General features: G+C 44.7%; 1 protein-coding gene across 2 annotated transcripts; it reads left to right on the forward strand.

Moving 5' to 3' along the window:
• On the forward strand, positions 1-7,738 carry HEBP1 (heme binding protein 1). Of its 2 annotated transcripts, XM_083464248.1 has the most exons (4): positions 1-115; positions 3,675-3,807; positions 3,975-4,155; positions 6,046-7,738. In XM_083464248.1, exons 1-4 carry the CDS (start codon positions 86-88, stop codon positions 6,215-6,217), a joined length of 516 nt encoding a protein of 171 aa, XP_083320374.1. In that variant the 5' UTR covers positions 1-85; the 3' UTR covers positions 6,218-7,738. The 2 variants fall into 2 exon arrangements, with proteins under 2 accessions (XP_083320374.1, XP_083320373.1); XM_083464247.1 differs by lacking the exon at positions 1-115 and having other exon boundaries at positions 3,558-3,807.
• The last annotated feature ends 6,574 nt before the right edge of the window (positions 7,739-14,312 follow it).

Genomic DNA, 14,312 nt, shown 5'->3' on the forward strand with positions numbered 1-14,312 from the left:
GGCTGCCGCTCTCACTGCATAAATACTGGAGCCCCGACCGAGCGGACAACCTGCTGCGCGGCGTTGACCCGTCCAAAAGCACAGCATGCATGGAACTCCCACCAGGTTGTGGAAGGTAGGAGGGAGATGCCCGGTCTCGGAGAGGAGGCGGGGTTGGGGGTCGCTCGCCTCGCCCTCCGGAGAGGGGGGGACGGAGTGGAGCTGCTGCCCCCCCCGTCCTGGATCCGAGGCTTGTCGAGCGCTGCTTGGCTTTGTAGAAGGTCTGCCACTGGCTGCTGCTAGCAGCTAATCGGCTTCGCCCGCCAATGAACTTTTGGTCCATTCATTTCTTTGCTTCTAGGAATGCCGCACAAAGCGCCTTGCGATCGGAGGCGCGAGCCACTCAAGGGCCTGTGGAAACATGTCCCGGTCTGTGAACTTGGCAACTAACGCAGCCACATTGTTGGAAAGCTAAGCAGGATCGGGTCTCGTCAGGATCTGGATGGGAGACCATTCCAGGATGACAGGCGGGGGTCGACATACAAAAACACCACGAAGGCCCTCAGATTAGCTGAGATTCCTTCAATTGCAGGGAGGCGGAATGGATGACCCTTAGGGTCCCTTCCAATTCTACAGTTCTATGATCAGGAAGTGGATAGGGACACATCTCATAACACTAGAACTCCGGACTCCCCAATGAAGTTGAAGTTCATGGAATCATAGAATTGTAGGAAGGGACCACAAGGATAATCTAATCCAACCCCCTGCAACCATGAAGGAATCTTTTGCCCAACATGGGGCTCAAACTCACAACCCTGAGATTAAGAGTCTCATGCTCTACCAACAGATGGAAGAAATGACTTCATCACACAGAGACAAAGTTTCTGTGGATTTTTGTTCCCACAACATGTAGCAGAAAAAGAAAAGAAAAAAGGACCAGGCAGTTCTGCCTCCACTGTTTGAGGCAGGAATGCTTCTGAATACCAGTTGCTGGAAAACATAAGAGGAGGGAGTTGCTGTTGCACTCAGATCCAGCTGGCAGGCATCTGGTTGACACTGTGAGAAGACAATGCTGGACTAGGTGGGCAAGCAGGCTCCTCTGCTCTTATTATGCCAGCAGCCCTTACAGGAGGTGCCCCTCTTGAATCATGTGCCACAGAGATTTGAATTAGCATCCCATCTTGAGGCCTTCTCTTCTTGGAAGGGATAAATCCCCCCCTTCCAAAAGATACCAACATGCCCATCTTCCAGAGAGAGTCTACAGTCTTTGTGTGCCTTTTTTCACTGAGACATCCCTGGCAGTTTTGCATCTTTTTGCTGATTCGCTCATCCCAGGAGCCCCTGCCCCTATGCAGCCAGTAGCAAGGACCTTTGATATTATGGCTGCTGTCATGCCCCCCTTTTTAATGGAAATATAAACAGGGCTTGTTTTTTCCACACAGAAATGTAGGGCTGGACAGACAGCACCTGTCAAATTTTGTGTGTCATGCAGATGGGTAAAGCACAAAGCCCTCACTAAAAACAAAAAAACCAAGGTGGAAATACACCTCACAGTATATCATTTCTCTACCCTAGGAAATGCTGTTAAGGGAGTGGAGTTGTGTGACACTTAGGTGGTGGGGGGGAGGGAATTATTCACAATTATCTGTGGAGAAATCTTGCTATTTGTGTGTAGAATTTTACATGGCGTACTTACGGCAAAATGCATATCTTAAATCCCTTATAGCTCCCTGGGGTGGCCTTGTGGCCACAGCCATTCAGTAGAAATGAAATGGTTTGTTTTATAATGTGCATTTTGTCTTCCCTGTATGAAACTAATTGCAGACTGAAGAGTGTGAACATCCCAGTGCCGGTGCTCTGTGGCATGTGGTATTAGATCAAGCTGCGTTATGGCTTCCCAAGGTCATAACTCTTCCTTCCCCGAAGGAAAGAATGCCAGTCACCTGCTGTTTCACAGCTGGCAGTGTTTTCTCCTAGCACTCTGTTCTGCGTTAATTTGCATGTTCTTATCTGCCACTTATTTGTTACCGTTTGCATCCCATCCTTCCTGCAAAGAATTTAGGCTGCTGGTTTAGCTTTGCAACGGCCCTGCGCGGTAGATCGGAGTGAGGCATAAAGCCACGCTAGACAGGATTGGAGTTGTTCTCTGTGTGTAAACATGGCACTGCCCCAATCATGTTGAAATGGGAGGTGCATTTGTAAAAACAAAAGGGGCGTGTGGACTGCAGAACCTTCCTTGAACCAAGGTCTGTGCACAGCTGATCTCTGCATAACTCCTCTGCCCGTGCAGTTTCCCCTCAGATGTAGTTAGAATACCAAACTGAACCTGCCTAAGAGAAAAGTAGTTTGGGAGAGGGGCTGTGGGCAGGTCAAACATGGAAAGGAGACACGACCAGCTCTACCATTGGGCAGCATGAGGTACCGGTAATTGCCTCAGGCGGCAGATCTTAAGGGCCAGTAGCTCCTGGTTGTTCCTCCTGCTTCCTTTTTTTGGCACACAGCCTCTCCTGGGGCCCCTAATCTGGCCTGCTGCCTTCACTGCCAGTCCAGTCAACTTATATAAATGGAACAGGGAAAAGATGCCTCAGACATTAAAATGTCTTGGCTCAGCCTTGAGGGGGATTTTAAGTTCCCTTCTCCCATGCATTTCTTTTGCTTTGGAAATTGGATCCCCCCCCTCTACTTTTTTATTGGAGTAGGGAAGTTCTGGGTGCCAAGAGAGAAATTGTGTACAGAAGTACTTTTCCCCCAATACCACTTCATGGTCCCAATGAAAATCTCATCTCCCTTTTCTCTGCCTCTCCAATGCTGCAATTGGCTCACTAGTTAAATTTCCATATACTGTATACTTATTTGAAGATAGCTATCATATCTCTGCTCAGTCTCCTCTTTTCCAGACTAAACATACCCAACTCCTTCAAGTCCTTCAAGTCTTAGTTTCCAGACCCTTGATCATGTTGGTTGCCCTCCTCTGCACATGTTTCAGCTTGCCAACATCCATCTCAAATTGTGGTGCCCAGAACTGGACACAGTATTCCAAGAGAGGTCTAACTAAGGCAGAATAGAGTGGTACTATCACTTCCCTTGAACTGGACACTATACTTCAGTTGATACAGCCTAGAATAGCATTGCTTTTTTGCTGCTGAATCACACTGTTGAGCTTGTGGTCTACTAAGACCACTAGATTCTTTTCACATGTACTCATGGCAATCAGGTGTCCCCCATCTTGTATTTGTGCATCTGGTTCTTCCTGCCTAGGTCCCTACTGAAATTCATTTTGTTAGTTTGGGCCCAGTTCACCAATCTGTTAGGGTAGGGTCATGTTGAATCCTGATACATACTGTCTTCTGTGGCACTAATTACCCCTCTCAGTTTGGTGTCATCTGCAAATTGGATGAGCATTCCACCCCCCACCCCCAATGAATGAGCTTAAGATATGTGCTTTCTCCTCACTAAATGATACTAAATACAGGCTAAAGTACAAAGTGCGCAATGTTGTTCTAGTTAAATGAAGTCTACATTTTGAATGCTACAGCCATACTTCCAGCATCTGTTCTATTTCTTGAAGGGATAGCTGGTCTTTGAATAGCAGGGCTGTCTAAGGGGTGCTGCAGGAATCAACTTTGCCTCGTGAAGGCATGCATGGGTTGCGTCTGTCAAGGAATTTATTATCTGACTTTTGTGTTCCCAAAAAGCCGAGCATTGAGGAAAAAGAATACGAAGGAGGAAAGTTTGCTACCATCGAGCACACTGGAGAAACATTTGATGCGGCCTGTCTTGAAGCCGTGGCAAAACTGGATAAATACTTTGAAGGAAGCAATGACCAAGGTGAAAAGCTTTACATACTTTCTTCACATCCCCCTTAATTCAGCTGCTTAATTGTTCATTATCTAATCCTTGGGGAGGAAAGACAACATGAACATGTATTTGTTCATATTTGTCATTTTGTGAGTGTCTCAGAAAAGTGGAGTCTTTGATCTGCATTTCTTTTTCAGGGGCTAAGATGAGTGTGGGAAATCTAGTGTGTATCACTGCATTGCTTGCGGATGATGGGTCACTGCAGCTGAAGGTGAAAGTCTCACTACAGATTCCAAGCCAATTCCAGGCCAGTCCTCCTTCACCCGCTGATAAGAGCATCCGGATTGAACAGAGAGGGAAAATGGCTGTTTTCTTCATGTAGGTTTCTTAAGCTGGTTGTGTAACTCTAAAGCCAACCTGGCTCCCTCCGGGTCTATCGTGCCACAACTCCCATAATCTCTAACCATTGGCCATGAAAGTTTACATGTCCCCTCTCAACATGCTGTGATATTAACCACACACCCACACACCCAATGCCTAGCAGTTACAGTACAGTCAAACCTCAGAACTTGAACGGCTCTGTTGCCGAATGTTTCAGTTCCCAAACGCCGAAAACCTGGAAGTAAGTGTTCTGGTTTTCAAACATTCTTCAGAACTCGAACATCCAACACGGCTTCCACTTGAGTGCAAGAAGCAACCAACCGGAAACCGCGCCTTGGAACTCGAACGTTTCGGAACTCGAACGATCTTCCGGAATACAGTGGCAGTACACATTCGTACTAGATATTTAGGAATTCCCTGTTAGAGTGATTCTGGTGCCCAGCTTTTGATCATCATGCTCAGAATGCTATTTCTGTTAGCAACACTAGGTAGAATGAGAGCAGGATGGGTCTGTAGTTTGCTAGTTGTCCCAGTCAAAATATGTACCCAAACACTAGGCTTTGTGGTTGAATGTTAGCTTCTGTCTTCCTTTAAAGCTGCTCATACATCCCTGGGGGAGGTGTCCCCCATTCTGTGAGAACCCTGACTTTCAAATACCCAAGGCTGAGGCCTAGAAACTCTTTTAGTTGAGCTATGGCTCTGAGCCAGTAAGATATTATACAGCAGCTGTCCATCAATGTCTGGAGTGCTAAATCCATTAGTAGCCCAAACAGATGTATCGAGAATTGATAGCCTGTCATTTCTGATGTGTCAGTTCCTTTGAACCAAGCTGAGAGATCTTGAATGAATTTGGCCTGCCACTTTCGGTTGGGGAGCATGTTTATGCACACTCACTTCCCGGGGGGGACGGGACGATACAGCAGATCATTCAGCCCAAATGGCCTTTGGGTGTCACTCTGGTGTCAAGGGAAAGCAAAACTTTATTGCAATTCCTGCGATGAACTTGGCTGTCAAGGACCACATTTCAAAAAGTATGCCTCTCTTTGTCAATGCAAGGGGACTGGGAATCCACTCTAATTCTCCAGGCGCAGTGAAGGGAATATGAAGAGGAGGCTTCTGTTGTTCATTCTAAATGTCTGGCACAAAATGTCATGTTGGGCTTTGGGAGCAAATTTCCCTTTGTGGCAGTTGCCTTAACCACAACCACTCTTTATGCTATTATGGTAGATGAGGTTCCCTTGACTGACATCTCTGGAAATTGCCACTAAAGACACATATTGATTCTAACCATGACTGACACCTGGGCAAATAGGATTTGATCCTCTTTTACCAAAGTCCCATGAAAACAAAAATGAAAAAAAAAGGGGGAGGGAGTGGGTTAACGGATGTGGTTGAACAGTCTTTTTTGTTTCCTTTCTTCACACACAGCAACCATTTTAGATGCTCTTCTGATTGAGCCATTGTGAACATATTTAAGGTGTTATCTATGTTGAAGGGAACCCAGTACCATTCTGCTCAACTTTCTGCTGAGGACGTAACTTAGAAATGAACAGGAGCACAATGATGCTCTTATGCAACTCTCCTTCCTTTCAGTAGAGCTTGTGCATGAGAACATCCCAGCGCATTGTATCCCATGGGCCAGATCTGTCTTATTTCCTGCTTGGCCACCCCTAATGGCACTGGAAATCTGCCACCTGCTTTGGCTTGAGATCTGCTTCTGGGGCCCACTACAGAAGGGTACTTGCAAATCTAATAAATGTACTTTAGAAACTCTGCTTGAATTATTCTGTTTCCTCTTCTGCAATTACATTCAGGGACTGGTCCACACACCACCCTCTAATTTTTCCCTTTACTTTTCTTGTTCTCTTGTTTCTTCTTTGTTCATAGGACATTTCACGGCAAGGCCAAAGGAGAGGAGTATAAGAATTATGCAGCTCAGCTGAGATCTGCAGTAGGAACTGAGAAAGCTGACCACAAAGAGCTATATATTTTCAGCAGCTATGATCCCCAAAACAAAACCTTCGGGAATTGCCATGAGGTTTCACTGCGGAAGAAGTGAGCAGTCCAAAAACAAGAAAGATGCACCAATTGGGGAAGGTAGAAGGAGGAAAATATCCACAGGTGCTATAGAAAGCTGATGTGTGTTTTGAAATTTAACCAGCATGTTTTGAGCGTATTGCTTTTTATCAAAGGTTGTTCCAGGTTTGCTGCTTTCTTTCATAAGCCATGAGTTGCATTTCTTGGGCTGTTTCCCACCCAAAACAGAATAGCAGAAGTAAAATACCATTAATAAAGAGAAATGCACTCAAAAAGCATTGGGTGAACCCAAAAATAAATACCGTAAATCAGTGGAGGGTTTTTTCTGACACCAAAACAAGTTTACCTCATTGTTGGTAGGCTGTTCGCATTCTACTATCCCCCCTTAGTTCAGAATCTAAATAAAAACTGTATCAGTAATAGGGGGAAAGGTCCTTATTCTGAGCTTGCACGTTCCTACTGTCCTTTGGTTGTGACCTCAACAACGTCAGCTACATCTCTCCCAAAGTTGTCCAGAAGGATAATAAGACAGCTGTACTTACAAGCCAGTAAAACTGGCACCTGTTAACAGATTGGTATTTCCTGCAGCACTGTCAACCTGTTACACTCATCTGACTTGGGAGATAATTTCTATCCTTAGTCCAAGTCAACCCTAGAGGCTGCTTTCAAGTAAGGTACACTGACAGTGCAGTCCACAAACTCCTGAAATGGGTGTTCTTGTCCTTGGAGCCATGTTTGCATTAGAATTAGTAGAAGCTGCATCACTGGCAACAGCAACTCTCACCAGCTGCCATTGTGTCATTAGGTAAGGCTCATGTGGCATTGGAAAGGCATTTGGGGCAAGTACATCTTTAGGGTGTGTCTAATTGCCAACAGCCTATTTATTTGGAAATGCCTAAGCTTTTCTTAACTTCAGTCTCCTTTTACAATCATGGATTCATATGGTTAGATGGTACCTGGAGAAGTCATCTTTCTTTTCGTAAATCTGCCACAGAATAAAATAAACTAAAATTGGAATTGATGAGTTTTCTCAGGATGGTGGAAGGCAGGTGTGACATCTTCCAATGGTCTGGTGGTGGTGGCACTCACCATTCTTCTGATAGAAAATGCTCTGCAGGAGCAGGGAGAGAAAAAAATGGGGGCTTAAGGAGGGTCAGTCGGGGTGGGAGTGATAAATGACCTTATTTTCATCTGAGCAATGTTGGAGGGTATGGTATCCCCATATAGAGCTCTAATGGAGACCTTTGCTCTGCATTACTTTTTATTCCCCCCTTTTGAAGTGGAAGGCTCACCTCTGACTGAAAGATGAAGGACCTCAGTGCAAGCTATGATCTGACTACTGCATTTAAGCCCTGGATCACTTTGTACCTTATAACTCTTTGTTTCCTCGAATGCTTGCTGAGATGTGTTAATGGAACACCCACCCTTTTGCCAAAGCCTTTCAGCTTCTGAAGAACTGTGCAATTTTCTACCTAAATATGGATATGAAGGGCTGTTATTAAGCACATTTTTAAAATAATAATAAAAACAAATATAAAACGCATGTTTTAAGGGTGTAACTGCATCCATCAAAAGTATAATTTTGTGGAACAAACTAATAGTTTAGGTGTCCAAAATTAGTGCCAAAGCGACAACTTGAAACCTGAGGTGGTGCACATATGCATTCCTTTGACATCTCTGTTTGCGGGTGACAAGGTTTCTGCAGTGGAATGTCAGATGGGGCGCAGCAGCAGCAGCATGATGCATGGAGTCCTGGTGGAGGGGAAAGCTGTATACTTCAATCCCAGAGGAAATGCAAAAGGTTCCTTTCCAGATATTAGGAGACACAGCAGAAAGCAGAAACCTCACTGCACTTTGGCTTCCAGGGCCAGCCAAAACATTAGGTAGAAGAAATTGGAGGGATAGAAGAGCAGATCTTCATCTTCAGATCCCCCAGACTATTCCCCCTCTGTTGGAAGGTAGAGCTCTGTGTGTGCCTCAGGTTTCCTAAGCTAGCTTGCTACCCAACAGACTGCTGCCCTGTTGCCAGAGTTGAAGTAAGGTTTAGCTGTCAGTCAGGCTAACTTCTGTATGTGCCACAGGAGGCACTATTTTGGGGAAATCGTCTGGGACCAGCCCTACAAACTTCTCTATCTCGTTGTGGCACAGCTATCTTCAAGAAGCGGTTCTTTCTTCCCCGCTGCCTGCATGCCTTGAAATAAATCCAACTCGCAACTTAACTTCTAATGTGACACGCTTAGTATTTCACCCTAAGATATATGGCCTGAAGACGAGCGGAGTAAAAAGACTTTAATTAATTAAATAAAGAGGGAAATCTCAAAGCTGTTGCCATCTTAGTCTGTAGGATACTGTTTGGGGGAGCATTCTCATACCTGAAGGCATTGCTTTTAGGATCAGGATCAGGAGAAAAGGAAGCAGTTTTCATTCAGCACATAATTAAGGCTGTATGCAAACATAGGAGATTTTTCTCCTATGGTTTGAATTCTGCTTCTCCCCATCATTGCTTCACTATAAGTTGTCGTATTTGCCTCACTGGCTGAAAATCCAGTCTAGAATTTTATCTTACACACACACACACACACACACACACACACACACACACACACAGCACTACCCCTTCATACGTGCTTGTAGATTATTTTATTTTTTAAAAAAAACTTTGAAAAAGATTATCTGTGAGGCCAAGAATGGCTTTGTTACTGATACATGGTCCAGCCAGTCAGAACTCTGAACAACCTGATGGGAGCTGGGAGAGAAGTGTTTGCCGCAAGGGCCAGCACTCTGCACTGCCTCATAGTATAAGCACAGAGAAGCATGAGTATCCCTGAGTAACATGGCAGCCTTAGCATCTCTGTGTTACTTTTCTCCAAGGTCATTAGCGTGCACTGATCTTTCCTCACATGTCACAAAACATGAGCAACATGTCCTCCTGCAGCAGGTTGACATCCACCGTGATCATGTTATTTCAATGCAAATTATGCTCACTACCTTGTTACAATATGTAGATTGGCAGGAATTCTCCGGCTCCTGATATTTCCAGTGCCTGGCTCGATTCTGAATAATTTGTCCTCCTTTGTTTGAAGATGGAAGATTACAGTTTAATTGTAAAGTATTTTTTCAACAATGGAGCTCCGTAGAGCTATTACACCTAGTTAATTAGCACCTATCATTCATTTTCTGTAGCAGAGAAGCGAGTTCCTCCATTGTGTGAACACCTGTTCCGAATGGATATGTGCATCTGGCAAAGGACTATCCGAAAACACTGAGCTTATATGATGCAGCGCGTGCTACTAATACTCTAGGCAGAAGCGAGAAACACTGAAAACTGCAGTCACCATCCATTTAAATCAGGGGTAGGCAACCTAAGGCCTGGGGGCTGGATCTGGCCCAATCGCCTTCTAAATCCGGCCTGTGGACGATCCGGGAATCAGCATGTTTTTACATGAGTAGAATGTGTCCTTCTATTTAAAATGCATCTCTGGGTTATTTGTGGGGCATAGGAATTCGTTCATATTTCTTCTCCAAAATATACTCCGGCCCACCACATAGTCTGAGGGACGGTGGACCAGCCCACAGGTGAAAAAGGTTGCTGACCCCTGATTTAAATTGATTGATAACAGGTTCAAAAAGGCTAAAAAGGCAAATTTCTTCTAACTACGCATAATTATGGAATTCACTGCCACAGGGTATGGTGATAACCACTAGCTTTAAAGCAAGATTATAAAAGCATTTCTTGGGAGGTAAGTCTATTTGTGGCTAACAAACAGGATAGCTAAATGGCCCTTCCTTGTTCCAGCGGCAGCTTCCTCAAAATCCCAGCTTCTGGGAGGATGCAAGCAATGGAGAAGGACTGTTGCTTCCTTGCCCTGCTCATGGACTCCCAGGAAGCATCTGATTGGCCATGCCTAGAAACAGAATGCTAGATGAACCCCTGCACAATCCATCCGAACTATTCTTACATTTTTAGATTTCCCTAGAGAGAAGAAACAACTGGCTTTTGTCTACAATGTGCTTCTGTTCTTTGCTGCTACGTCTGTGCCCTTATGGTGTGAAGGTGGGGATTTACTAGAATTCGTCACTGTAATAAGCCTCTGCCTTCCTCACAACCTTTGCACAGCTCTTATGCAAACACAACAAAAAGCCTCGCTAGAGAATGTGCAGCTTCTCCCATCCCTTTTCGGTTCCCTAAGCAAGTGGTGCTGATGTAAAACAAAACGAAACATAGAACAGAAAAGAGGTAGGGCCTTTGGCTCCACACATTTAGGCTTGTAAAACACACGCAGGCCAGGGATTGCACAGGTTGGGCTTATGCAATGGGGAGGAACATGTTCAATATCTGAGTACATCCTCTGCTTTGCAGCATCCCCCGCCCCTCACCCCAGATCGTCACACTAGGCTAAATCCCTTTCGCTGTCCTTGTATGGCACAGAAAGACTAGACCTTCCACTCCTCCTGATCTGCTTGGGAAGAAACGCTCAGAATAATAGAATCTTAGAGTTGGAAGGGACCCCAAGGACCCCCATCTAGTCCAGCCCCTGCAAGGCAGGAATCTCAGCTAAAGCTGACAGATGGCCATCCAACCTCTGCTTAAAAACCTCCAAAGAAGGCGAGTCCACCACCTTTCGTGGGAGTCTGTTCCACAGCTGAATAGTTATTAACGTCTGAAAGTTTTCCCGAATGTTTAGTCAGAATCTTCTTTCTTGCAACTTGAAGCCATTGCTTTGAGTCCTACTCTCCAGAGCAGGAGAAAACAAGCATGCTCCCTCCTCCATGTGACAGCCCTTAAGATATTTGAAGATGCCTATCATTTCTCCTCTTTTCCAGGTTAAACACACCCAGCTCCTTCAAGCACTCCTAATAAGGCTTAGTTTCCAGACCCTTGATCATCTTGGTTGCCCTCCTCTGCAAATGTTTCAGCTTGTCCACATCCATCTTAAATTGTGGTGCCCAGAACTGGACCCTGTATTCCAAGTGAGGTCTAACTAAGGCAGAATAGAGTGGTGTGATCTAAACCACAGAGCCTAGGGCTTGCCGATCGGAAGGTCAGTGGTTCGAATCCCTGCGACGGGGTGAACTCCCGTTGCTCGGTCCCTGCTCCTGCCCACCTAGCACTTCGAAAGCACGTTAAAGTGCAAGTAGATAAATCGGTCAGTGGGCTTTATAAGACTTGGCAACGTCTCTGTCACATAGTGAATCTTTGCACCCAGAAGACAGCACAGCTCCCGTGACATCCTGTTTCCTCCACACACTGCTGCCTCTGTTCCCCTCACTAAGGGGTCACTTATCACCCCGACTCATCTCCCCCTCCTCTGGGGAGTAGCAGGAATCATTCTATGGGCTGTGCCTTCCAAAGGCTGCTTCTGTTGTTCTCGAGTCTTCCCCTCTTGTTTATTGGAGCTGATTTTGATATTGGAGAAGTTACAAAGGCTGTCCTCTTCATTATGGACAGTGGCCTTAATCAAGCACTGCTGAACATTTAGGACAATTGGGAATTGACATCAAGTTGCTCAGGCTGAGCTTCTTGGTAAACATGCTCGGGATTAGACTGTCAGTTGCTCTTCTTTGCAGTCACAGTATTTGTTCCTAGGCTTGTTCTACGTGTCATCAATCAACTTAATCAACCCTTCATAATTGATGGATAAGGGAAGCATTTAGGGAACATGAAATTAAACGTTCTTAAGAGGTGACTCTCTGCGTCTTCCAATCAGATGGGGAAGCTTTGCTGCTGAAAGAGGGACTAGCCGACCAGGTGGAATGCGTTCATCATTTTCATTCTCGCTAGGTTACTGGACTAAAGGACAGCTGAGTAGATTTGTGCCTGGGTTGATCGATTTTCATGGTCGCTTTGGCTTTGGAAAGCTGCCTCATGGGTTGCTGGACTGTAACCCGACCGGAGCTGCAGCCACAGCAATTCCTCTTCTGCAATAGGGTTATCAAGTGCATCTGCTTGCTCTTCAGAAAGAGCATTTCAAGTACATCTATCTCCAAGCACTTTGGTTCTAACTGGACTGTAAGTAGCCAGAGATGTATAACAGCTACTATAAAGCTGTTCAAAAACCTAATTTATTGTATCAGGATCATTGGTAACAATGGCGTCCTTGACAGAAATAGATGGAATGCTGTGCATCTGGGTACTCCATCTTTGCCGAGTTTTCGAGCCAGCAACAAACCATTTTTGTCAGCCCATTCATAACCTTTCTGCTTATCGCAAAATGAAACACATTGTGTTGAACGGGTCGTGGTATTACTGAATTTTTGTTCTCTAATCCTTCAGGCTCTCCTGCTTGAAGACATCAGCTTGTGTAAACTCTTATTTGATTTTTAGCAGGGTATAGAAGAATTAATTCTATGCCCTCTGTCTGCATAAAATACAGCCCATATTTGGGCAATACCTTTATTGTGAAATTTTTGTGGGTGCAAACTTTTGTGTTCTCCAGAACTCTTCCCTCACACAAGATAGTAAAACAAGCAAAAAGGAGAGAGAAAATATCAGGCTGATTATAAAGTCTCCTTTGGCTGAATCTTATAGGAGTCTTAAGATGGAGGGAGGGAGGGAGAAGATATTCAAAGGAGGCCTTTTAGGTGTTGTGCAGGTATCAAGTTGCACTAAGGCTGAGGTAGTCGAATGGGGTGTCCCCCAGATGATGTTGGACTTCACCTCCCATCATCCCAATGGCTATCGGGAGGGCACCATGTTGGCTACTCCTGTGCTAAGGACTTCTGGGAACAGTAAGCATAAACTGTGGTTCATTCCCTCATTTCTGGGGGTACAAAAATCAGCTGTGTACCTTTACTTTTGTGTGTATATGCTATAGTTTATTATTCTATCCCATTATTTACAGAAATAATCCTATAAAGCTTGGAAACACTCCTCTCCCTACTACCCATCTGCAGCTGTTCCATATTTTCCCTATGAGTAAGTCACTGAAACATCCTCTTATTTAAATAGCGCTAAATCACCTTTTTGATGAAATGCAAGGTTGGCAAGACTAATACTGTCGATGATGAAAGAGGCCCTGGGATGGGTCAGGTTCTAGGAAGCTGAACAAGAAATCCTATGCAAATGGGGAAGAAATGTGATGTGTGTCAGGTTTGGGGTTGTTGTTTTGCTGCAGCTTGGGCCCTACGGACTCTACTGCTTTAATCAAAGATTGAAAAATTTCTTAAATCCTCTTTCTGGCAAGCATGGTAAGGGAAGCTCTTTCTAAATCAACCTCTAATGGACAGTTGAAATCCCTTCTCCAAAAATGTAACATCATTTAACCGAGGTATAATTAAATGTTCCATAAAGCTCACACAAGTAGGTTAATGCGACATTACAGTTCAACTTTTCAGTTTCAAAAAGCAGCAAGAGCTCTGCTCGGGGCAGTGATTTATTTATATAATATATTACCTTTTATAGTGACAAATAACCATACACATTATCATTACATCCCACTTTTTTCTCCAAGGAGTTCAAGGTGGTGTACATAGTTCTCCCTGGTATCATTTAATCCCCTCCACAACCCTGTGAGGTAAATTATGCTGAGAGGCAGGGATCAGGGTTCGAATCCTCAGCCATGAAGCTCACTCAGTGACCTTGGGGGCCAGTCACTGCCTCTCAGCTTAACCTACCTCACAGAGTTGTTGTGCGGGATTAAATGAGGAGAAGGAGAACATAATAATAATAATAATAATAATAATAATAATAAGAAGAAGAAGAAGAAGAAGAAGAAGAAGAAGAAGAAGCTGAGAGGCAGTGACTGACACAAGATCACCTAGTGAGCTTTGTGGCTGAGACGGGATTTAAACCCTGGTCTCCCAGGTCCTAGTCCGAGGGTGGAGCTACACAAAAGAAAAAATCACACACAATAAATATGTCAGAAATTAAATCGTGATAACAAAAGAAAAAACCGCTATGGACAATCACCTAAACATTTTTTTTGCTCTCTGGCGTCACCTGGTGTCACATGTTTATAACACATTGAAAACGCTGTTTCTTGACTAATGTAGCTGAGTCCCAACACTCTAACCACTGCACCACACAGGCTGTCAGTTAGGAAGCTTTGGCTCAGTGAGGCAAGGAGGACCCAGTTGTGTCCAGTGGGCACTTTGTACAAGAGCAAAAGAGAGGGAGG

The sequence above is a fragment of the Podarcis liolepis genome (genome assembly GCF_965112155.1).
Source record: "Podarcis liolepis genome assembly, chromosome: 10".
Lineage (NCBI taxonomy): Eukaryota > Metazoa > Chordata > Lepidosauria > Squamata > Lacertidae > Podarcis > Podarcis liolepis.

Bases quoted from the DNA above. Each gene is read 5' to 3' on its own strand.
- HEBP1 (XM_083464247.1), top strand. From the start codon at position 3,618: ATGCATGGGTTGCGTCTGTCAAGGAATTTATTATCTGACTTTTGTGTT. The intron at 3,808-3,974 runs GTGAAAAGCTTT...TTTCTTTTTCAG, and splicing joins TGAAGGAAGCAATGACCAAG to GGGCTAAGATGAGTGTGGGA. The intron at 4,156-6,045 runs GTAGGTTTCTTA...CTTTGTTCATAG, and splicing joins AAAATGGCTGTTTTCTTCAT to GACATTTCACGGCAAGGCCA.